Below are 25,682 nucleotides of genomic sequence, written 5' to 3'. Positions count from 1 at the left end.
TACACTAATGTTAGTCATGTAATGGTTAATGTCCTACGAGATCTGATATCTCTCTCTCTCTCTCTCTCTCTCTCTCTCTCTCTCTCTCTCTCTCTCTCTCTCTCTCTCTGTCACTCTCTCGCTCTCTCTCTCTCTCTCTTTCTCTCTCTCTCTCTCTGTCGCTCTCTGTCGCTCTCTCGCTCTCTTGCTCTCTCACTCTCTCTCCTCTCTCTTCCTCTCTCTCTCTCTCTCTCTCTCTCTCTCTCTCTCTCTCTCTCTCTCTCTCTCTCTCTCTCTCTCTCTCTCTCTTGCACTATCTCTCTCTCTCTCTGTCACTCTCTGTCGCTCTCTCGCTCTCTCTCCTCTCTCTCCCTCTCTCTCGCTCTCTCTCACTCTCTCGCCCTCTCGCCTTCTCTCTCTCCTCTCTCTTCTTCTCTCGCCCTCTTGCCTTCTCTCTCTCTCTCTGTCTCTCTGTCACTCTCTCGCTCTCTCTCCTCTCTCTCTTCCTCTCTCTCTATCCCTGTTCTCTCTCTCTCTCTCTCTCTCTCTCTCTCTCTCTCTCTCTCTCTCTCTCTCTCTCTCTCTCTCTCTCTCTCTCTCTCTCTCTCTTGCACTATCTCTCTCTCTCTGTCACTCTCTGTCGCTCTCTCGCTCTCTCTCCTCTCTCTCCCTCTCTCTCTCGCTCTCTCTCACTCTCTCGCCCTCTTGCCTTCTCTCTCTCCTCTCTCTTCTTCTCTCGCCCTCTTGCCTTCTCTCTCTCTCTCTGTCTCTCTGTCACTCTCTCGCTCTCTCTCCTCTCTCTCTTCCTCTCTCACCCTCTCGCCTTCTCTCTCACCTCTCTCTCTCACCTCTCTCTCTCTCTCTCTGTCGCTCTCTCGCTCTCTCGCTCTCTCTCTCTCTCCTCTCTCTCTCTGTCGCTCTCTCGCGCTCTCTCTCTCTCCTCTCTCTCTCGCTCTCTCTCTCTCTCTCTCTCTCTCTCTCTCTCTCTCTCTCTCTCTCTCTCTCTCTCTCTCTCTCTCTCTTTCTTTCTCTCTCTCCAGTCTACTCTAGCAGGGTGGGTGAAGTGGCCTTATCACCCCAGTGCTCCTCTACTGGAGGGGAAGGTCCGTCAGCATGGCTCAGTCTGCCACCAGGACCCCAGGTAATACACTGCTTCTCTCTGTTCCTCTCTTCTTCTATACAGTGCCTTGCAAAAGTATTCATCCCCCTTAGCTTTTTTCCTATTTTGTTGCATTACAACCTGTAATTTAAATGGATTTTTATTTGGATTTCATTTAATGGACATACACAAAATAGTCCAAATTGGTGAAGTTAAATGAAAAAAATAGTCCCAGAGTCTGCAACACCACTAAGCAAGGGGCACCACCAAGCAAGTGGCACCATGAAGACCAAGGAGCTCTCCAAACAGGTCAGGGACAAAGTTGTGGAGAAGTACAGATCAGGATTGGGTTATAAAAAAATATCAGAAACTTTGAACATCCCACGGAGCACCATTAAATCCATTATTTAAAAAATTGAAAGAATATGGCACCACAACAAACCTGCCAAGAGTGGGCCACCCACCAGGCAAGGAGGGCATTAATCAGACAGGCAACAAAGAGACCAAAGATAACCCTGAAGGAGCTGCAAAAGGCATGTGGGAGACTCCCCAAACATATGGAAGAAGGTACTCTGGTCAGATGAGACTAAAATTGAGCTTTTTGGCCATCAAGGAAAACGCTATGTCTGCCGCAAACCCAACACCTCTCATCAACCCGAGAACACCATCCCCACAGTGAAGTATGGTGGTAGCAGCATCATGCTGTGGGGATGTTTTTCATCGGCAGGGAGTGGGAAACTGGTCAAAATTGAAGGAATGATGGATGGCGCTAAATACAGGGAAATTCTTGAGGGAAGCCTGTTTCATTCTTACAGAGATTTGAGATGGGACGGAGTTTCACCTTCCAGCAGGACAATGACCCTAAGCATACTGCTGAAGCAACACTCGAGTGGTTTAAGGGGAAACATTTAAATGTCTTGGAATGGCCTAGTCAAAGCCCAGACCTCAATCCAATTGAGAATCTGTGGTATGACTTAAAGATTGCTGTACACAAGTGGAACCCATTCAAATTGAAGGAGCTGGAGCAGTTTTGCCTTGAAGAATGGGCAAATATCCCAGTGGCTAGATGTGCCAAGCTTATAGAGACATACCCCAAGAGACTTGCAGCTGTAATTGTTGCAAAAGGTGGCTCTACAAAGTATTGACTTTGGGGGGGTGAACTTTCCCCCTTCTGATAACCAGGTGGCGAATCGCATCTCTGCATGTCTGGCAGACATATCAGTGTGGATGTCGGATCACCACCTCAAGCTGAACCTCGGCAAGACGGAGCTGCTCTTCCTCCCGGGGAAGGACTGCCCGCTCCATGATCTCGCCATCACGGTTGACAACTCCATTGTGTCCTCCTCCCAGAGTGCAAAGAACCTTGGCGTGACCCTGGACAACACCCTGTCGTTCTCCTCTAACATCAAAGCGGTGACCCGATCCTGCAGGTTCATGTGGTCCTCTGTAGCTCAATTGGTAGAGCACGGCGCTTGTAACGCCAGGGTAGTGGGTTCGATCACCGGGACCACCCATACGTAAAAATGTATGCGCACATGACTGTAAGTCGCTTTGGATAAAAGCGTCTGCTAAATGGCATATTATTATTTATTATTATGCTCTACAATTGTCAGCTTCCTGCCTCCTGTTTGTCTCCGGGCCTCTAGAGGTCATCTGTGTTCCCCTCTGCCTTAGTTCTTCCTCTTGTGTCCTTATTAGCTTTATCCAGGTCACCTGTGCCTTGTTTCCCCTAGAGTATTTTAGCTGTGTTTTTTCCCCTTGTTCCTCACTTGGTTTTTGAGTCCTGGCTATGTGTCTCCTGCTGTGTCCCACAGAGTCTTTCCGAGTAAGCTTTTCTAAGTTATCTTTATTTTGTTTTTCTCCCTCGTGGAGTTATTTTGTTTTGTCCTCCTGTTTTGTTTACTGTACCTCTGTTAGTATACCTCTTTCTGAGAAGAACTTTTGTTGGATTATTTTTGAAGTGCAAAGAAATACCTTTTTTTATATTAAACCTACTTTGCCTGGAGTATTGCCTTGGGTGTTTCGTTTGGGTCCTACTATACCTCCTCTGTGGCTAAGGGGTAGAACACCCAACTCTCCACATCTGAGACCTGAGTTCAAGCCTAGCTTGTGACAACAATATTCGCAGAGTACGACCCTACCTTACACAGAAAGCAGCACAGGTCCTAATCCAGGCACTTGTCATCTCCTGTCTGGATTACTGCAACTTTCTGTTGGCTGGGCTCCCTGCCTGTGCCATTAAACCCCTACAACTTATCCAGAACGCTGCAGCCCATCTGGTGTTCAACCTTCCCAAGTTCTCTCATGTCACCCCACTCCTCTGCACACTCCACTGACTTCCACTTGAAGCTTGCATCTACTACAAAACCATGGTGCTTGCCTACGGAGCTGTGAGGGGAACGGCACCTCCTTACCTTCAGGCTCTGATCAGACCCTACACCCAAACGAGGGCACTACGTTCATCCACCTCTGGCCTGCTAGCCCCCCTACCTCTACGGAAGCACAGTTCCCGCTCAGCCCAGTCAAAGCTATTCGCTGCTCTGGCACCCCAATGGTGGAACAAGCTCCCCCACGACGCCAGGACAGCGGAGTCACTGACCACCTTCCGGAGACACTTGAAACCCTACCTCTTTAAGGAATACCTGGAATAGTCTAACAGTAATCCTTCTACACTCCCCCTCCCCCAGTGGTGGTTGTCCCACTAGCAATCCTAAATTGAATGCACCAATTTGTAAGTCGCTCTGGATAAGAGCGTCTGATAAATGACTTAAATGTAAATGTAGTTATGCACGCTCAAGTTTTTTGTTTTTCGTCTTATTTCTTGTTTGTTTCACCCCAAAAAATATTTTGCATCTTAAAAGTGGTAGGCATGTTGTGTAAATCAAATGATACAAACCCCCCAAAAAATCACTTTAATTCTAGGTTGTAAGGCAACAAAATAGGAAAAATGCCAAGGTGGGTGAATACTTTCGCAAGCCACTGTATATCCTCTTTCCTCTGTTCCGCTCCTTCCAGGATCTGCCTGGAGCCAGCCTCTGTATCACCTCACAAGTGGCCTGATGACATCACCAAGTGGCCAGTGTGTACCAGGTACAACCCAGGCAACCACACTAACCTCCCCCACGTAGACTGTGCAATCACCGGACGGCCCTGCTGCATCGGGACCAAAGGGAGGTAATGACGCTCTGTTTGTTCAGTCCCCTCAGTCTCTGCAGCTATACGTTGTTGCTGAGATGATGTTGTGATGTAATCCTGTGGGTTGTGTGTGCAGTATGCTATAAGTTGTTCATGTTGTAACAACGTTGTGTGTTTTTTGTAATAATGTAATGTCTTGTGTGTTCAGGTGTGAGATCACGTCCAGAGAGTACTGTGACTTTATGAAGGGCTACTTCCACGAGGAGGCTACCCTCTGCTCCCAGGTGGCCTGTCTGAATGATGTGTGTGGCCTGCTGCCTTTCCTCAACCCTGAGATCCCAGACCAGTTCTACAGACTCTGGCTCTCTCTATTCCTCCATGCTGGGTGAGACTGGAACAGATTCACAGAATCACAGTGTCTCAGGTCCCTCATGGTGTTGTGTCTCTATCAGGGTAATGTATAATGTGTAACGTGTTTGTTTGTGTGTGTGTGTGTGTGTGTGTGTGTGTGTGTGTGTGTGTGTGTGTGTGTGTGTGTGTGTGTGTGTGTGTGTGTGTGTGTGTGTGTGTGTGTGTGTGTGTGTGTGTGTGTGTGTGTGTGTGTGTGTGTGTGTGTAGGATCCTGCACTGCCTGGTGTCGGTGCTGTTCCAGATGACCATTCTGAGGGATTTAGAGAAGCTGGCCGGCTGGCTGAGGATCTCTATCATCTACATCGTCTCTGGAATCACTGGAAACCTGGCCAGCGCCATCTTCATCCCCTACAGAGCTGAGGTAAATACTGTAGATACACTGTACCGTAGATACCTGCCCTTCAGAGCTGAGGTAAATACCATAGATACCTGCCCTACAGAGCTGAGGTAAATACTGTAGATACCTGCCCTACAGAGCTGAGGTAAATACTGTAGATACCTGCCCTACAGAGCTGAGGTAAATATTGTAGATACCTGCCCTACTGAGCTGAGGTAAATACTGTAGATACCAGCCCTTCAGAGCTGATGTAAATACTGTAGATACCTGCCCTACAGATCTGAGTTATATACTGTAAATACCTACCCTACAGAGCTGAGGTAAATAACGTAGATACTGCCCTACAGAGCTCAGGTAAATAAGTAGATACCAGCCCTACAGAGCTGAGGTAAATAATGTAGATACCTGCCCTACAGAGCTGAGGTATATACTGTAGATACCTGCCCTACAGAGCTGAGGTAAATACCGTAGATACCTGCCCTGCTGAGCTGAGGTAAATACTGTAGATACCTGCCCTACAGAGCTGAGGTAAATACTGTAGATACCTGCCCTACAGAGCTGAGGTAAATAATGTAGATACATGCCCTACAGAGCTGAGGTAAATACTGTAGATACCTGCCCTACAGAGATGAGGTAAATACTGTAGATACCTGCGCTACAGAGCTGACGTAAATACTGTAGATACCTGCCCTACATTGCTGAGGTAAATACCGTAGATACCTGCCCTGCAGAGCTGAGGTAAATACTGTAGATAGCTGCCCTACAGAGCTGAGGTAAATACCATAGATACCTGCACTACAGAGCTGAGGTAAATACCTGTAGATACCTGCCGTACAGAGTTGTTGTAAATAGTGTAGATACCTTCCCTAGAGAGCTGAGGTAAATGCTGTAGATACGCTGTATAGTAGATACCTGCCCTACAGAATTGAGGTAAATACCGTAGATACACTGTACTGTAGATACCCGCCCTACAGAGCTGAGGTAAATACTGTAGAGACACTGTACCGTAGATACCTAACCTACAGAGCTGAGGTAAATACCATAGATATCTGCCCTACAGAGCTGAGGTAAATACTGTAGATACCTGCCCTACAGAGCTGAGGTAAATACTGTAGATACACTGTACCGTAGATACCTGCCCTACAGAGCTGAGGTAAATACTGTAGATACACTATACTGTAGATACCTGCCCTACAGAGTTGAGGTAAATACCGTAGATACACTGTACCGTAGATACCTGCCATACAGAGCTGAGGTAAATACTGTAGATACACCGTACCATAGATACCTGCCCTACAGAGCTGAGGTACATACCTATAGATACCTGCCCTAGAGAGCTGATGTAAATACTGTAGATACCTGCCCTATAGAGCTGAGGTAAATACTGTAGATAGACTGTACAGTAGATACCTGCCCTACAGAGTTGAGGTAAATACCGTAGATACACTGTACCGTAGATACCCGCCCTACAGAGCTGAGGTAAATACCATAGATACCTGCCCTACAGAGCTGAGGTAAATACTGTAGATACCTGCCCTACAGAGCTGAGGTAAATACTGTAGATACACTGTACTGTACATTTACATTTACATTTACGTCATTTAGCAGACGCTGTAGATACCTGCCCTACAGAGTTGAGGTATATACCGTAGATACACTGTACAGTAGATACCTGCCCTACAACGCTGAGGTAAATACTGTAGATACACTGTTCAGTAGATACTTGCCCTACAGAGCTGAGGTAAATACTGTAAATAAACTGTACCATAGATATTTGCCCTACAGAGTTGAGGTAAATACCGTAGATACCTGCCCTACAGAGCTGAGGTAAATACTGTAGAAACCTGCCCTACAGAGTTGAGGTAAATACCGTAGTACCTGCCCTACAGAGCTGAGGTAAATACTGTAGATACACTGTGCAGTAGATACCTGCCCTACAGAGTTGAGGTAAATACCGTAGATACCTGCCCTACAGAGCTGAGGTAAATACTGTAGATAACTGCCCTACAGAGCTGAGGTAAATACTGTAGATACTTGCCCTACAGAGCTGACGTTAAATCTGTCGATACCTGCCCTACAGAGCTGAAGTAAATACTGTAGATACCTGCCCTACAGAGCTGAGGTAAATATTGTAGAAACCTGCCCTACTGAGCTGAGGTAAATACTGTAGATACCAGCCCTTCAGAGCTGATGTAAATAAGAGCTTTTTTGGGGGGGCTAAAAGGGTGGTTGGCGGAGCCTAGTGTTAGAGCAGAGCCAACTCCCCGTACTCACGCGAGGAAGCGTGTGACTGGGCAGGCTCCGTGTTATGCGGAGCTACGTACTCTGTCGCCAGTGTTCCGGCACAGTCCTGTACGTCCTGTGCTAGCACCACGCACGTGTCGTGCGAAGATGGGCATTCAGCCAGGACGGGGTGTGCTGGCTCAACGCTCCTGGTCTCCAGTACGCCTCCTCGGTCCCGCATATCCTGCGCCTGTTCTACAAGCTGTATCGCCAGTGCGCGTGCACAGCCCAGTGCGTCCTGTGCCAGCGCCCCGCATGTGTAGTGCGAAAGTGGGCAGCCAGCCAGGACGGGTTGTGCCAGCTCTCCGCTCCAGACCTCCAGTCCGCCTTCGCAGTCCGGTCCGGCCCGTTCCTGCTCCTCGCACCAAACCAGTGGTGCATGTTCCCAGACCGGCCCGGCCTGTTCCTGCTCCTCGCACCAAGCCAGTGGTGCGCGTCGCCAGCCCGGTCCGGCCTGTTCCTGCTTCTCGCACCAAGCCAGTGGTGCGCGTCGCCAGCCCGGCCCGGCCTGTTCCTGCACCTCGCACCAACCCAGTGGTGCGCGTCGCCAGCCCGGCCCGGCCTGTTCCTGCCCCTCGCACCAAGCCAGTGGTGCGCGTCGCCAGCCCGGCCCGTCCTGTTCCTGCCCCTCGCATCAAGCCAGTGGTGCGCGTCGCCAGTCCGGTCCGGCCTGTTCCTGTCCTTCGCACCAAGCCAGTGGTGCGCGTCGCCAGCCCGGCCTGGCCTGTTCCTTCACCTTGCACCAAGCCAGTGGTGCGCGTCGCCAGCCCGGTCCGGCCTGTTCCTGTCCCTCGCACCAAGCCAGTGGTGCGCGTCGCCAGCCCAGCCCGGCCTGTTCCTGCCCCTCGCACCAAGCCAGTGGTGCGTGTTCCTAGTCCGGTCCAGGCCGTGCCTGCTCTTCGCACCAGACCAGTGGTGCGGGTGTCCAGTCCGGCACGGCCCGTGCCTGTTCCACCGGTGCCTGGTCCGGCACCGGTCAGCTGCTCCACTCCGGAGCCAGAGCAGTCCGCTCCACCGGGGTCCAGTCCAGATCCGGTCAGCGATCCACTCCGGAGCCAGAGCAGTCCGCTCTACCGGTGCCTAGTTCAGCTCCGGTCAGCTGCTCCACTCCGGAGCCAGAGCAATCCGCTCCACCGGGATCCAGTCCAGCTCCGGTCAGCGGCTCCACTCCGGAGCCAGAGCAGTCCGATCCACCGGTGCCTGATCCAGCTCCGGTCAGCGGCTCCACTCCGGAGCCAGAGCAGTCCGCTCCACCGGTGCCTGATCCAGCTCCGGTCAGCGGCTCCACTCCGGAGCCAGAGCAGTTCGCTCCACCGTCGTCGGGTCCAGCTCCAGTCAGCGGTTCCAGTCCAGACCCAGACGTCAGCCCCTCTCCAGGTTCGGGGTCTCCCACACCAGGGTCCAGACAGGGCTTGGTACTTCGTGGGAGGAAGGAGAGGGGAAGCAGCGCGCCGAGGTCCAGACCAGACCAGGGGCGCAACAGGGAGGTGGAGAGTAAGTGGTGGTCACGCCCGGAGCCGGATCCGCCTCCGAGGCGGAATGCCCACCCGGCCCCTACCCTGTTATGTTTATGTGGCGCGGTCGGAGTCCGCACCTTTGGGGGGGGGGTTCTGTCACGCCCTGACTCAGGGGACTCGTATATGTTGAATCAGGGTGTGTATGTTCTATGTTGTGATTTTCTATGTTTGAATCTAGTATGTCTATTTCTATGTTGGCCGGTGTGGTTCCCAATCAGAGGCAGCTGTCGCTCGTTGTCTCTGATTGGGGACCATACTTAGGCAGCCTATTGGCACTAGTGGGTTGTGGGATCTTGTTCCGTGTTAAGGTATGTTGTGTTGTGCTGCCTTGGACTTCACGAATCGTTTGTTTATTGTTTTGTCGTTGTGTTTATTCGTAAATAAACATGTATGCATATCACGCTGCGCCTTGGTCCGTCCCGTCTATAAGCGAACGTGACAGATTTACATTTACATTTACGTCATTTAGCAGACGCTGTAGATACCTGCCCTACAGAGTTGAGGTATATACCGTAGATACACTGTACCATAGATACCTGCCCTACAGAGCTGAGGTAAATACTGTAGATACACTGTACTGTAGATACCTGCCCTACAGAGTTGAGGTAAATACCGTAGATACACTGTACCGTAGATACCTGCCCTACAGAGCTGAGGTAAATACTGTAGATACACTGTACAGTAGATACCTGCCCTACAATGCTGAGGTAAATACTGTAGATACACTGTTCAGTAGATACTTGCCCTACAGAGCTGAGGTAAATACTGTAAATAAACTGTACCATAGATATTTTCCCTACAGAGTTGAGGTAAATACTGTAGATACCTGCCCTACAGAGCTGAGGTAAATACTGTAGAAACCTGCCCTACAGAGTTGAGGTAAATACCGTAGATACCTGCCCTACAGAGCTGAGGTAAATACTGTAGATACACTGTGCAGTAGATACCTGCCCTACAGAGTTGAGGTAAATACCGTAGATACCTGCCCTACAGAGCTGAGGTAAATACTGTAGATAACTGCCCTACAGAGCTGAGGTAAATACTGTAGATACTTGCCCTACAGAGCTGAGGTTAAATCTGTAGATACCTGCCCTACAGAGCTGAGGTAAATATTGTAGATACCTGCCCTACAGAGCTGAGGTAAATAACATAGATACTGCCCTACAGAGCTGAGGTAAATAAGTAGATACCAGCCCTACAGAGCTGAGGTAAATAATGTAGATACCTGCCCTAGAGTGCTGAGGAAAATACTGTGGATACCTGCCCTACAGAGCTGAGGTAAACACCGTACATTCCTGCCCTGCAGAGCTGAGGTAAATACTGTAGATACCTGCCCTACAGAGCTGAGGTAAATACTGTATATACCTGCCCTACAGAGGTGAGGTAAATACTGTAGATACCTGCTTTACAGAGCAGAGTTAATACTGTAGATATCTGCCCCACAGAGCTGAGGTCAATACTGTAGATACCTGCTCTACAGAGCTGAGGTAACTACTCTAGATACCTGCCCTACAGAGCTGAGGTAAATACCGTAGATACACTGTACCATAGATACCTGCCCTACAGAGCTGAGGTAAATACTGTAGATACACTGTACTGTAGATACCTGCCCTACAGAGTTGAGGTAAATACCGTAGATACACTGTACCGTAGATACCTGCCCTACAGAGCTGAGGTAAATACTGTAGATACCTGCCCTACAGAGCTGAGGTAAATACTGTAGATACCTGCCCTACAGAGCTGAGGTAAATACTGTAGATACCTGCTTTACAGAGCTGATGTATATACTGTAGATACCTTCCCTACGGAGCTGAGGTAAATATTATAGATACACTGTACTGTAGATACATGCCCTACAGAGCTCAGGTAAATACTGTAGATACACTGTACCGTAGATACCTGCCCTACAGAGCGGAGTTAAATACTGTAGATACACTGTACTGTAGATACTTGCCCTACAGAGCTGATTTAAATACTGTAGATGCCTGCCCTACAGCGCTGAGGTAAATACTGTAGATACCAGCCCTACAGAGCTGAGGTAAATAATGTAGATACCTGCCCTAGAGTGCTGAGGAAAATACTGTGGATACCTGCCCTACAGAGCTGAGGTAAACACCGTACATTCCTGCCCTGCAGAGCTGAGGTAAATACTGTAGATACCTGCCCTACAGAGCTGAAGTAAATACTGTAGATACCTGCCCTACAGAGCTGAGGTAAATACTGTAGATACCTGCCATACAGAGGTGAGGTAAATACTGTAGATACCTGCTTTACAGAGCAGAGTTAATACTGTAGATATCTGCCCCACAGAGCTGAGGTAAATACCGTAGATACACTGTACCATAGATACCTGCCCTACAGAGCTGAGGTAAATACTGTAGATACCTGCCCTACAGAGGTGAGGTAAATACTGTAGATACCTGCTTTACAGAGCAGAGTTAATACTGTAGATATCTGCCCCACAGAGCTGAGGTCAATACTGTAGATACCTGCTCTACAGAGCTGAGGTAACTACTCTAGATACCTGCCCTACAGAGCTGAGGTAAATACCGTAGATACACTGTACCATAGATACCTGCCCTACAGAGCTGAGGTAAATACTGTAGATACACTGTACTGTAGATACCTGCCCTACAGAGTTGAGGTAAATACCGTAGATACACTGTACCGTAGATACCTGCCCTACAGAGCTGAGGTAAATACTGTAGATACCTGCCCTACAGAGCTGAGGTAAATACTGTAGATACCTGCCCTACAGAGCTGAGGTAAATACTGTAGATACCTGCCCTACAGAGCTGAGGTAAATACTGTAGATACCTGCTTTACAGAGCTGATGTACAGTGAGGGAAAAAAGTATTTGATCCCCTTCTGATTTTGTACGTTTTCCCACTGACAAAGAAATGATCAGTCTATAATTTTAATGGTAGGTTTATTTGAACAGTGAGAGACAGAATAACAACAAAATAATCCAGAAAAACGCATGTCAAAAATGTTATGAATTGATTTGCATTTTAATGAGGGAAATACGTATTTGACCCCTCTGCAAAACATGACTTAGTACTTGGTGGCAAAACCCTTGTTGGCAATCACAGAGGTCAGACGTTTCTTGTAGTTGGCCACCAGGTTTGCACACATCTCAGTCATAGACTGTTCTCTCTGCTACCGCACGGCAAGCGGTACCGGAGTGCCAAGTCTAGGTCCAAAAGACTTCTCAACAGCTTCTACCCCCAAGCCATAAGACTCCTGAACAGCTAATCATGGCTACCCGGACTATTTGCACTGCCCCCCCACCCCATCCTTTTTACGCTGCTGCTACTCTGTTAATTATTTATGCATAGTCACTTTAACTCTACCCACATGTACATATACATATTACCTCAACTACCTCAACTAGCCGGTGCCCCCGCACATTGACTCTGCAACGGTACCCCCCTGTATATATAGCCTCCCTACTGTCACTTTATTTTACTTCTGCTCTTTTTTTTCTCAACACTTTTTTTGTTGTTGTTTTATTTTTACTTTTTTTGTTAAAAATAAATGCACTGTTGGTTAAGGGCTGTAAGTAAGCATTTCACTGTAATGTTTGCACCTGTTGTATTCGGCGCATGTGACCAACACAATTTGATTTGATTTGATTTGATTTTGTTCCACTCCTCTTTGCAGATCTTCTCCAAGTCATTAAGGTTTCGAGGCTGACGTTTGGCAACTCGAACCTTCAGCTCCCTCCACAGATTTTCTATGGGATTAAGGTCTGGAGACTGGCTAGGCCACTCCAGGACCTTAATGTGCTTCTTCTTGAGCCACTCCTTTGTTGCCTTGGCCGTGTGTTTTGGGTCATTGTCATGCTGGAATACCCATCCACGACCCATTTTCAATGCCCTGGCTGAGGGAAGGAGGTTCTCACCCAAGATTTGACGGTACATGGCCCCGTCCATCGTCCCTTTGATGCGGTGAAGTTGTCCTGTCCCCTTAGCAGAAAAACACCCCCAAAGCATAATGTTTCCACTTCCATGTTTGACGGTGGGGATGGTGTTCTTGGGGTCATAGGCAGCATTCCTTCTCCTCCAAACACGGCGAGTTGAGTTGATGCCAAAGAGCTCAATTTTGGTCTCATCTGACCACAACACTTTCACCCAGTTCTCCTCTGAATCATTCAGATGTTCATTGGCAAACTTCAGACGGGCATGTATATGTGCTTTCTTGAGCAGGGGGACCTTGCGGGCGCTGCAGGATTTCAGTCCTTCACAGCGTAGTGTGTTACCAATTGTTTTCTTCGTGACTATGGTCCCAGCTGCCTTGAGATCATTGACAAGATCCTCCCGTGTAGTTCTGGTTGATTCCTTACCGTTCTCATGATCATTGCAACTCCACGAGGTGAGATCTTGCATGGAGCCCCAGGCAGAGGGATATTGACAGTTCTTTTGTGTTTCTTCCATTTGCGAATAATCGCACCAACTGTTGTCACCTTCTCACCAAGCTGCTTGGCGATGGTCTTGTAGCCCATTCCAGCCTTTTGTAGGTCTACAATCTTGTCCCTGACATCCTTGGAGAGCTCTTTGGTCTTGGCCATGGTGGAGAGTTTGGAATCTGATTGATTGATTGCTTCTGTGGACAGGTGTCTTTTATACAGGTAACAAGATGAGATTAGGAGCACTCCCTTTAAGAGTGTGCTCCTAATCTCAGCTCGTTACCTGTAAAAAAGACACCTGGGAGCCAGAAATCTTTCTGATTGAGAGGGGGTCAAATACTTATTTCCCTCATTAAAATGCAAATCAATTTATAAAATTTTTGACATGCGTTTTTCTGGATTTTTTTGTTGTTATTCTGTCTCTCGCTGTTCAAATAAACCTACCATTAAAATGATAGACTGATAATTTCTTTGTCAGTGGGCAAACGTACAAAATCAGCAGGGGATCAAATACTTTTTTCCCTCACTGTATATACTGTAGATACCTTCCCTACGGAGCTGAGGTAAATATTATAGATACACTGTACTGTAGATACATGCCCTACAGAGCTGAGGTAAATACTGTAGATACACTGTACCGTAGATACCTGCCCTACAGATCTGATTTAAATACTGTAGATGCCTGCCCTACAGCGCTGAGGTAAATACTGTAGATACCTGCCTTACAGAGCTGAGGTATATACCGTAGATACACTTTACCTTAGATACTTGCCCTACAGAGCTGAGGTAAATACTGTAGATACTTGCCCTAAAGTGTTGAGGTAAATACCGTAGATACCTGCCCTACAGAGCTGAGGTAAATACCGTAGATACCTAACCTACAGAGCTGAGGTAAATAATGTAGATACCTGCCCTACAGAGCTGAGGTAAATACTGTAGATACACTGTGCAGTGTTGATAAAACAAGTTTACTGGAGAACGGAGACCAAGTAGAGACTTTTGGACAAGGTGGATAATTGTATAATATAAGGCAGTTTATTCAGAGGTAAAGATATCTGAGAATAGCGTGCACGGACCCGTTCGTCAATCTCGTAGGGAGATATCTGAGAGAGAGCCCCTAAACATTGTGTGCTGACATTTTATACAATAAAATAAAGTAGGTTGATTCTAGTAGTTCTGATCTTCTGATTGGTCCTGATGAGTTGGTCGAGGTCACCTCCATTGCATTGGCTCTGAGTCGGGTTCTCTGTCTTCAGATGTTCAGCCTAAGAGAAGGGGGTTTTTGTGTGTGTGTGTGCTTAACAATGATGATGTGTGTGTGTGTGTGTGTGTGTGTATGTGTGTGTATGTTTAACAATGATGATGTGTGTGTGTGTGTGCGTGTGTATGTGTGTGTGTGTGTGTGTGTGTGTGTATGTGTGTGTATGTTTAACAATGATGATGTGTGTGTGTGTGTGTGTGTGTTATGTGTGTGTGTGTGTGTGTGGGTGTGTGTGTGTATGTCCTCAGAGCAAGAAGTCGTGAGTTGGGAGAACTGAGAGACCTATGGCGTGGGTGTTGTCCATAGCCACCTGCTGATAAGGCCGACAAGATAGAAGTCTTTGTGCATTGTATTAAATACAAAGGCCCAACACAAGATGGGTCATGCACAAGATTTTAGTCAGACCAAGCTATAACATTATATATATTTACTACGACAAATCCTCTCTTCACGTCTCCCCAGAGACGTGACCAAGTAACAGTAAAGAAGGAAAACTTAAGACGTGACACAAGCTAACAGTGTAATTGGCAAAATAGGGAAAACTTTATCAGAAGATAAAGTTTTGATTCCCCCTCCTCACGTCTCACAAGAGACGTGACATAAAGCTTAAATGCTGCAATTTGGCAAAATAGGGAAAACTTTATCAGAAGATAAAGTTTTACATTCCCCCTCTTCACGTCTCACAAGAGACGTGACAAAAGCTTAAATGCTATTCATCATCCAGATATCCTTGGTCAGCATCGTCAATAGCAAGCAAAGGAAACATCTGACCGTTATCTGCAGGATGTGGATCAATAGCGGTGGTTATAATCCTGGTTGTCAGCGTCCGTATGCATGGAATGCAACAGCATCCACAAAGCACTAGAATTGCAGCAAAATTGAGATGGATACAAGTATAGAAGAAACAAGCGTTTTATATTTACCAAACGCATCCATCCAAGAGTCCCACATTGAAGTGTCCACCCCTGAGTGGCTCTTCATCTTACCATTAAGAGTTCGTAACCCTTCCAGGGCAATTATCAAACTGCCATCTGTGGCTGTATTGTTGGGAATAAAGGTACAACATTGTTCACCAAACATAGCACATACTCCTCCTTTTTCAGCCAGGAGCATGTCGACAGCAATACGATTTTGGAAAGCCATGAGAGAGGTTGCAGCCAACTGGCCATGCACCGCCTCAAAACCTTGTTGTGTCCAATTGCCTAATTTTAACATTAATGTATGCAGTTAATTCTATCGACGTTTTTATTAATAGTACAACAGTCAGCACCCAAAAGGACGAGCCCCCAAAAACTGTACTCCATGTACCCATGTTCAAGGACAGTTTCACAGACAACAAAGAGAGAGTGTTCTTATCAGCCTGTTATGTGAAACAATCCATATCAGTATAGTGCTCCTCATTAATGCATTCCTTCCAAGCTATTCATCACATACAGATCCAAAAAATAAAACCCAACAATTTTATGGTGTCACTCTAAACAGAGTATAATCACCCTTAAGAATAACAGGATATGGAAATTAAATCACAACATTTAATGTTAATAGAAAATAAAAATAATAATTTTAACCCTCTATTCCTCCCCCTACACCTAACATGTACTGAGTTGGCTACCAGCCACCCAGGAATCCTTTACCTTCACATCAGGAAGAATAAACAATCACAGTGGTTAGTAAAAACGTAAGGTAATAAATGAGCAAGAACTGAAAATAAATGCGTGTATGTATTTTACTAGGCAAAACATGGATCATCCAGCTTGGTCTCAGAGTCAGTAGCAGAGTCACCTGCATCATCCTGGGCCGGTAACAACAGCATCATACCTGATGCCTGCACCACTCCTACCACTGACCTCCTGAGACAGGGGACGATGCAAGCAGCACAACACATTAACAGCAAAACACAATTACTAGGGTCAGAAATCCAGTAACCACCATAGAAGAGTACTCACCAAACCAGTCACTCAGCCAGGAAATAAGGCAACATCCACAAAGAACAAGTATACCCATAGAGGCCATAACTTCACCCAGAATAGTCACAACAATAGTTTTCCATTTACCAAATACGTTATCAAACCAACCGTTTATGGAGCTATCAATACCAGAGTTCTCAACCAGTTCGTTCGCCAGCGTGGTGATGGTCACTCAAGCGCTTTGGTCACGGGCCCGTCCGGTGCTATATTGTTGGAGATGAAAGTACAGCACATATATCCAAACAGAACACAAACCCCGTCCCGCTCAGCCAAAAGCATATCTAAAGCTATTCTATTCTGCCATGTCATTAAGCTAGTTGCCGCTGTCTGCTCAGCTAATCCCTTTATTGCATCACGAGTGTGGTTAATAAATCTTTTGCTGGTTATATTAAATATAATTTATCCAATCTACATTTTTATTAATTGTTTGACCACCAGAAAATACTTGATTCAAACCCAGCTGCGATCTGATTGTGGATCCCATCAATATATATCCTTTCATCAAAGGATCCCGGGAGGAGGTCCTACTTTCTATGTGACAACTCACCAATCTCTGACACGTTTGATTGTTTGCGTATGTAGGTGAGTTCACAATCAGTTATCACCACACATCCATCAGATGTCAGCACGGGCCTGGTTTTGGCTCCTATAATCCTCTTGCTGCAACAAAGAGGAGAGATTTAGTCATGGTCTCTTTAGGTGTGACATTCTCTGTGTGGGAGCAGGAGCTAAGATGCCCTACCCTGTATCCTATCCTTACTAGTCCTAGAAAAACAATAATAAGAATCCCCTGTGACTTCAAACTGAGGCAACCCAGGTCGGGATGACTTTGTTATCGGGGGAAACAGATAGTGCAAGTTACCATAAGACTCTTTCACCACATTCCCAGGTGGCTTGCATGGAGGAAAAACCTGACAGAGAGTTAAAGCCTGTCAAGGGGAACGGAGTAGTTGTTATCCCTGGTTTGGCTGTCCTACAGGCAAAACAGTCCTCTTTAGACATAGTTTTTTTCCCGTATACTGAATCCATTCCAACCACAGGTTTAAGATTTCTATACCCCGTTTCCACCTGTACTACTTCCTCCAGGTCCATAGTTTTGCACTATCTTTATCACAGCCCCGGTCTCACTACCTCCCTCAGAGAGGTTTACTCTAGAATTTCCCCTTTCCCTACGTCTAGCTGTCTCCTATGCCTTTTCAACTTGTGTTAGGTTAACTACCACTTCTGGCTGAAACAGGAGGGTCCGTGTGTGTTAGGAATATGGCCCCCACAGTCAGACAGCTACCTACCGTCGGGAGACCTGTGAATCCCCACCCTTGCCCTGAGAACATGTCAGATGCCAGAGGCCAACCCATTGCTTTACCTTCTATCGAACTCACACAGGGATGATCAGACAGGGTAAGGGAATCTTCGTTAAGGAGGCAACCCCCGAACCATAGTGGTGATCGGATCTTTCTCCTAACTCTGTGTTTGTTCGTCAGGTGTAGCTGGTTTTGTACAGTGTGTGACATGCACCCAGATGGATCTCTCAGCTATTCTGCTGGCAAAGGCAGTACTTGGTAGGGCCCTTCCCGCCAGGCCTGATTCAGTCTCCTGGTTAGATAGAGTGGGTCACCTTCTCCTTTAGTTCACCTGTGGGGCACAAAACCTCTGACATACAGGTGTGGTTAATAAACTATCATACATGTTTTTTTTTTTTAAGTATTTTGTCCTCTCCTTCGTATATATTTAATAAAGTATTTTGTCCTCTCCTTCGTATATATTTAATATTTAATCCAACCATCCCCCTCTTTGACACATGATTTGGCCATGTGTCAATATTACCACCTACCTAAACAATCACTTTAGTTAATATTGGTATTTCATTATCCAATTGCCATTCCTCCACTCTCTCTTCTGTTATTTATGGTTCAAATCAAATATATTATTACCAAATTATAATCTTCTTCACAATTTTCACAGTACTATAAATTACCCTCAACTTAGTAAAATAAACTATCTTAAAGTCTTCCTCTCATGCCTTTAGAATGTACTAGTGTGGATGATTAATTAACACCAGAATGTTAAAACAGAGTTCAGAAGCCATTGAAATCATTTAACGAACTGTTTAATCCCATAGTATACTAAACAATTACCATTATTCTAAATATTTCATAAATGTTAGTTATCCCAAGTGTTCATTAAGTCCTCATGACATTCATTCTCATAAGAAATCATATATACCCCAAACTCAGCCAAAACCTAAAAATCCATAAAATTCACTGTGTGCACCTTTAAGACCTATAACCCTTGACCTGCTGAAAACCCCCCAAAAATTGAAACAAGGCTTTATAAACATCATACTAGGTGTGTTGTTTTTTATTTGAAAAACCCAATTTGAAAAACAACCACAAATAGCCAGGCCTTAATTTGGTAGCTCACTTTCATGACCTAAATACGGCCTAACTTCACTACTGCTCCCCTAGCCCTTGGCAACATTCCAACGAGATGAGCTAATCTCTTTCTCCTGGTTATCCCCAGTCTTAACCCATCAATAATTGTTTGTATCAATCTAATTCCTCATAACTAATCTATAAAACCACTCAAAATTCCTCGCGTATACAATTATTATTTAATTGATTACCCTAACTCTGCTACATGTACCAAACATTTATATTTTCCCGCTAAACCATTTCAGTTCGCTATTCAATTTATTTAACTGTTCTCTCTGATTATGCCCTAATTAATAAAACAAATACTTGCTATCGTTGATTAGCATACATTTAATAATGTTCCTACCATCTGAACTGTACTGTCTCTCACCCTCCCCTTGCTCCTTCGGGGAGAGCGCATGGTAACCTTATAACATATTTTCATAGACTTTTCTAGAATACTTCTATTTAAGCTATCTAATTCAACCTTTCACATCCACATAGTAATCTAGGTATATAGCCCCACTGCGAAAGCTTTGTCTACTGTCCCTACCTGTGTTCGAACCAGGGACATCGCCAGTCACTCCACACCATCTACGATTCTCACAAAGTAAATACTTTCACGTCGCACATCCAGCCACGTCATCACCCCCGTCTAGCCAGCCCTTCTGTCTCAAACACCCTAGTAGCCTAAATAAAACACACTCTAACAGCGTTCTGCATTTTCCTCTATCATCGGGTTTAAGAACTAACGTAACAACATTAACTATTCTCTATTGCTGTAGTAACGTCTTGTTTGGTTCAGTTTATTTATTACGGAGTGTCCATAATACTATAATAATACATAATCGAATTCCCCTCATGCATACAGATTTCACCTTATGCCATTGAAATGCCAAATAAACCATAATAGTTCAATGGAGCCCCCTATTGGCTCTCCCCTACCTATACATTACTTCTACAACCACTTTAGTTATGGTCCGATTACAAATTAAACCTTATCACATGATCAAACAACGCCACAACCTTAAACTCATATGGGGCGGCAGGCAGCTTAGTGATCAGTAGCGCCGCGCCAAGAACCGAGAGGTCGCGGTTCCAATCCCCGAGCCGACCAGGCGAAAAATCTGCCGATGTGCCCTCGAGCAAGGCACTCAACCCAATCGCTCCTGCAAGTCGCTCTGGACAAGGGCGTCTGCCAAATCACCAAAAATGCAAATGTAAATATTCTCTACTTTCTCACCCATCTCATCCCTCGTCAGAAACCCACAGGCACCTCTCAAATAATCACCCCGTGGTGTTCCCAGCCAACTCCAGTCTTTCCTCGCTCCAAAAGCCACACTTTCGCTCTCTCCAGCCCCCCCTCGCAACTCTCTCTTTCTCTCTCACTGCTCATTTCTCCTTTACACACCTTATGTATCTGTTTTAAGCATGGATTCGACTTTATCTGCGTCCAGACGTCCCTCAAAACCATACCTCTCCCTCCACCTAATGTCTAGAACTCTGCCACAGTTAAACTTCTACCTCCTCGCAACCTATAGGGTAGGACCTCCCCCTAATAGGATTTATGCAAAAGGTCTCAGTTCAAACTGGGTCCCTTTAGGAATCTAGTTGTGGGTCAAATCTTATCCACCAATGCGTCAATCCGTAGTTCGACACATTCTGGATACGTTTATCTTTATTCCTTATTCCTTATTCCTTATTCCTTAATTCCTTAGTATAAAACACAGTACCAGATATCTCATGTATGCCTTAATTCATTAGGATGGAAAATTATTTAACAAGTATTCATACTCACGCTCAGTACTACTGATCATAATTTGGTATTGGTCTATAATACAATATGCAAGATTTCGTTTTAACAGGCTCTGCATACCTTTTTAGAAGAGCGCGCTCTGATCAGGTTTCCTGAGCCAAGACGAATAGTTGATTTCTCCAGGATTTTCAGGTCACTCTTCCGTCTGTTTTTAGATCGATGATTTGCCTTTTCCTCTCGCACCAACTTTTAGATCGAATTAAAAAACCATTCGGCACCACTCCCGCTCTATCCTGTATTTTTTGATCTAGATATTCATTAAACTTGAGTTTTGGGACGGTAGTGGTTGCCATGGTTATACAGTTTTTTTTAGACTATCTTGGTGCTCTTAGCCAGTCACTGGCCGAATCCAGCAATGTATTCTTGGCGCTGACTGAGATTTATCTCTGATGTCCCACCCTCGTACACAAAAAATGTTCAATACTTTATTATTAGGAATTATTTTGCAAAAGGTATTATTGTTTTTCAATTATTCGAATTATTATATATTTTCCCAAAAGGTATCAGAACCGCCCTTTTGGAACAATATATTAACAAACTCAAGCGCTCCCAAAATAATTATCAATTTAATTTTAGGAATTATTTAGCAAAAGTTATTATTGTTTTTCAGTTATTCGAGTTATTATATATTTTCCCAAAAGGTATCAGAATCGCCCTTTTGGAACAATATATTAACAAACTCGAGCGCTTCCAAAATAATTATCAATCTAATTTTAGGAATTATGAAAATACCAACACCACAAGAGGGAAAAAGTTCAAGTCAGCTTTTAGCGCAGCGGCTACATAACAGGCAAAATAGGACTCGGTGGTCCTCTTAAAAGTTATCCACTAGTTAGTCTCATGAAACGGCCAATCTTACACAACATTCAGGTTATCATTTCAACAATTACATTTTCATTACATATCAGCATCAACACACAAATTCAGTTTAAGTTCCTCACAGTACATATAGTTGAGTGCCACGTCAACCAATTGCCCGACTATCTGAACTTGTATTTTTATTTTTATTTTTTTTGATTCTCCTCAAGGAGACTCCCAGTCGTTTAAACCATTCAACTGGCGTCTAGTCGGGAGAACCTTTTCTGGACTTGGATTCTCACGGAATTAACTCAACCCGACTATCTGAATCTTTTTATCAAGTCACCAGATCCTTCTCTTGTGGATCAAATAAAAGGGGTCCATCGCTTGTGGACCAAAACCTCTGTAATAGGCTCCTCACTAGAAAGCCGCATTTCAACAGAAAATAAAACCACTGTAACTAGACTTCTTCTCTTAGAGTCACATTTCAACAGTAAAAACCTAAGCAACACACGAATTCAGTTTAAGTTCCTCACAGTACATATAGTTGAGTGCCACGTCAACCAATTGCCCGACTATCTGAACTTGTATTTTTATTTTTATTTTTTTGATTCTCCTCAAGGAGACTCCCAGTCGTTTAAACCATTCAACTGGCGTCTAGTCGGGAGAACCTTTTCTGGACTTGGATTCTCACGGAATTAACTCAACCCGACTATCTGAATCTTTTTATCAAGTCACCAGATCCTTCTCTTGTGGATCAAATAAAAGGGGTCCATCGCTTGTGGACCAAAACCTCTGTAATAGGCTCCTCACTAGAAAGCCGCATTTCAACAGAAAATAAAACCACTGTAACTAGACTTCTTCTCTTAGAGTCACATTTCAACAGTAAAAACCCTAAAGAATTCAGATATCTTTACATATGTGCCTTTTGAGTCATAATAGATATGTTATAAATTTTACAGTAATCCATACTCACGCCCAGTACTTACTGATCATAATTTAGTTTATCCTACAATACAATATGCAGATTTTGTTTTAACAGGTTCTGCTTACCTTTGTATTGACGGCCGTCTAGATCAGTTTCCTGAGGCGAGCTGGATTCCCGGCTGCTCCTGCGGATAGGTCACCCGTCCTTTCAGATCCGTCTCTTACTTGTCTCCTGTCTCTATCAACTTTTATGGACCGAATTCAGAGTTAGAAAACCATCCTCTGCTACCAAGTTTTGTTGATAAAACAAGTTTACTGAGAACGGAGACCAAGTAGAGACTTTTGGACAAGGTGGATAATTGTATAATATAAGGCAGTTTATTCAGAGGTAAAGATATCTGAGAATAGCGTGCACGGACCCGTTCGTCAATCTCGTAGGGAGATATCTGAGAGAGCCCTAAACATTGTGTGCTGACATTTTATACAATAAAATAAAGTAGGTTGATTCTAGTAGTTCTGATCTTCTGATTGGTCCTGATGAGTTGGTCGAGGTCACCTCCATTGCATTGGCTCTGAGTCGGGTTCTCTGTCTTCAGATGTTCAGCCTAAGAGAAGGGGGTTTTTGTGTGTGTGTGTGTGCTTAACAATGATGATGTGTGTGTGTGTGTGTGTGTGCGTGTGTGTGTGTGTGTGTGTGTGTGTATGTGTGTGTATGTTTAACAATGATGATGTGTGTGTGTGTGTGTATGTGTGTGTGTGTGTGTGTGTGTGTGTATGTGTGTGTATGTTTAACAATGATGATGTGTGTGTGTGTGTGTGTGTGTATGTGTGTGTGTGTGTGGGTGTGTGTGTGTGTATGTCCTCAGAGCAAGAAGTCGTGAGTTGGGAGAACTGAGAGACCTATGGCGTGGGTGTTGTCCATAGCCACCTGCTGATAAGGCCGACAAGATAGAAGTCTTTGTGCATTGTATTAAATACAAAGGCCCAACACAAGATGGGTCATGCACAAGATTTTAGTCAGACCAAGCTATAACATTATATATATTTACTACGACAGCAGTAGATACCTGCCCTACAGAGCTGAGGTAAATACTGTAGATACCTGCCCTACAGAGCAGAGGTAAATACTGTAGATAGCTGCCCTACAGAGCTGAGTTAAATACTGTAGATACCTGCCCTATAGAGCTGAGATAAATACTGTACATACACAGTACCATAGATACCTGTCCTACATAGCTGAGGTAAATTCCGTAGATACAAGCACTACATAGCCAAGATTAATACTGTAGATACCTGCCCTACAGAGCTGAGGTAAATACTGTAGATACGTGCCCTACAGAGCTGAGGTAAATACAGTAGATACCTGCCCTACAGAGCTGAGGTAAATACTGTAGATACACTCCCTACAGAGCTGAGGTAAATACTGTAGATACACTCCCTACAGAGCTGAGGTAAATACTGTAGATACACTCCCTACAGAGCTGAGGTAAATACTGTAGGTACACTCCCTACAGAGCTGAGGTAAATACTGTAGATACCTGCCCTACAGAGCTGAGGTAAATACTGTAGATACACTCCCGATCCCTCTCTCCCTTTCTTTTCTCTCCCCCTTCCTCCCCAGGTGGGTCCAGCAGGCTCTCAGTTTGGTATCCTGGCCTGTCTGTTTGTTGAGCTGTTCCAGAGCTGGCAGATCCTGGAGCATCCGTGGAGGGCTTTCACCAAGCTGCTGTGTGTCGTCCTCTTCCTGTTCTCCTTTGGCCTGCTGCCCTGGATAGACAACTTCGCCCACATCTCCGGATTCATATCTGGACTCTTCCTCTCCTTCGCCTTCCTGCCGTACATCAGGTGAGAAGTTTGTTGATTTTGTGATCTTTTTTGTTTGTTTGGATGTCAACACTTTTACATATACATGACTGAGTTGGTTGTTCGGTTGAAGCTACTTGGGGTAATGTTTAGGATGTTATTACTACACATTGGCAAATCAATGTCACAAAATTTAGATTTTGATTATATAATCCTGTTCTTATTATTTCCAGTTTTGGCCGTTTGGACATGTACCGTAAACGTGTCCAGATCTGTGTGTTCCTGCTGGTGTTCCTGGGTCTCTTCTCAGGGCTTGCTGTCCTATTCTACGTCCACCCGGTCAAGTGTGAGTGGTGTGAGTACCTCACCTGTATTCCCCTCACTGACAAGTTCTGTGACAAGTACGACCTCAACGCCCACCTCCACTGACCAGGTCTTTGACCATACAACTACAATGATTAGAATGGACATTCTCAAAGAAGTATAGCCTCACGCACCAGGATAGCTTGACACAAGGCTGGTGAACAAGACTAGGCTCAAAACAATGTCACAGCATGGACTGTACCAGCGGACATATTTGGTGTAGCATTCAGGACATTGGACGTGAAGATTGCCAATCTTGGAAATATAACTGATAACGGTTGATCTTAATAACTGTTGAACTGTTGATCTGTCTCCATTCCGTTTTGTTTATATGGATATTGCTAGTGAGTGACTGGTCACTTTCAAAGCATAAAGACAGAGAGAGGGGGAAGGGGGTTATATGTGACTTTTGCCTTGCCACTGATCCCACGCCTCTCTGTTCTTATTAAAAACTGAGCCAACACCACCACCTTGTGGCCATCAGACCACACAACAGCCACTGACTCCACACAGCTGTGGAGGGATTTTGTTTTGTATTTTTCTACACAGGTCATAAAGCCAACTAAGAGTTTTATCAGTTTATTGGATGACCTCAGACAGGAAGCTATCTCCCAAGAAAGAAAATAGATATTTAGTACTGTAAGATGACTGCCTCTGGTGCCTTGGTTATTACTGCCAAGTCTAGGTCCAAGTCTAGGTCCATGTCTAGGTCCATGTCTAGGTCCAAGTCTAGGTCTAAATCTAGGTCCAAGTATAGGTCCAAGTCTAGGTCCAAGTCTAGGTCCAAGTCTAGGTCCAAGTCTAGGTCTAAATCTAGGTCCAAGTCTAGGTCTAAATCTAGGTCCAAGTATAGGTCCAAGTCTAGGTTCAAGTCTAGGTCCAAGTCTAGGTCTAAGTCTAGGTCCAAGTCTAGGTCCAAGTCAAGGTTCAAGTCTCAAATGGCACACTATTCCCTATACAGTGAACTTATTAGTGCACTATATTGGGCCTATTCTCTATATAGTGCACTACATAGGGAATAGGGAATAGTGTGTCATTTGAGATGTGCCCTATGTTACACTAGACAAACCACTTGTAGCTTAACATGTACTGTATACTGCTGTCTAAGGGTGGTGAGTGTTTGGAAGGTGGTGTTTTAGCTACCTGCTTATCTGTACCTGACAATAC

At 45.1% G+C, this 25,682-nt stretch overlaps 1 protein-coding gene across 2 annotated transcripts in view; it reads left to right on the top strand.

The window, feature by feature from the left end:
- Positions 1-25,429, top strand: part of LOC121576911 (inactive rhomboid protein 1-like) — a 71,643-nt gene extending 46,214 nt beyond the window's left edge. For both annotated transcript variants that reach the window (XM_045224906.1, XM_045224903.1), the window contains 6 exons: positions 1,020-1,120; positions 4,094-4,252; positions 4,422-4,598; positions 4,832-4,985; positions 23,971-24,194; positions 24,386-25,429. In XM_045224906.1, the coding sequence (XP_045080841.1) occupies positions 1,020-1,120; positions 4,094-4,252; positions 4,422-4,598; positions 4,832-4,985; positions 23,971-24,194; positions 24,386-24,581 (1,011 nt within the window). In that variant the 3' untranslated portion in view covers positions 24,582-25,429. The remainder of the gene's footprint in view (positions 1-1,019; positions 1,121-4,093; positions 4,253-4,421; positions 4,599-4,831; positions 4,986-23,970; positions 24,195-24,385) is intronic.
- The last annotated feature ends 253 nt before the right edge of the window (positions 25,430-25,682 follow it).

Source organism: Coregonus clupeaformis, chromosome 1 (assembly GCF_020615455.1).
Source record: "Coregonus clupeaformis isolate EN_2021a chromosome 1, ASM2061545v1, whole genome shotgun sequence".
Lineage (NCBI taxonomy): Eukaryota > Metazoa > Chordata > Actinopteri > Salmoniformes > Salmonidae > Coregonus > Coregonus clupeaformis.
Note: the sequence above shows the minus strand (reverse complement) of the source record. Positions and strands in the feature narration are given on the sequence as shown.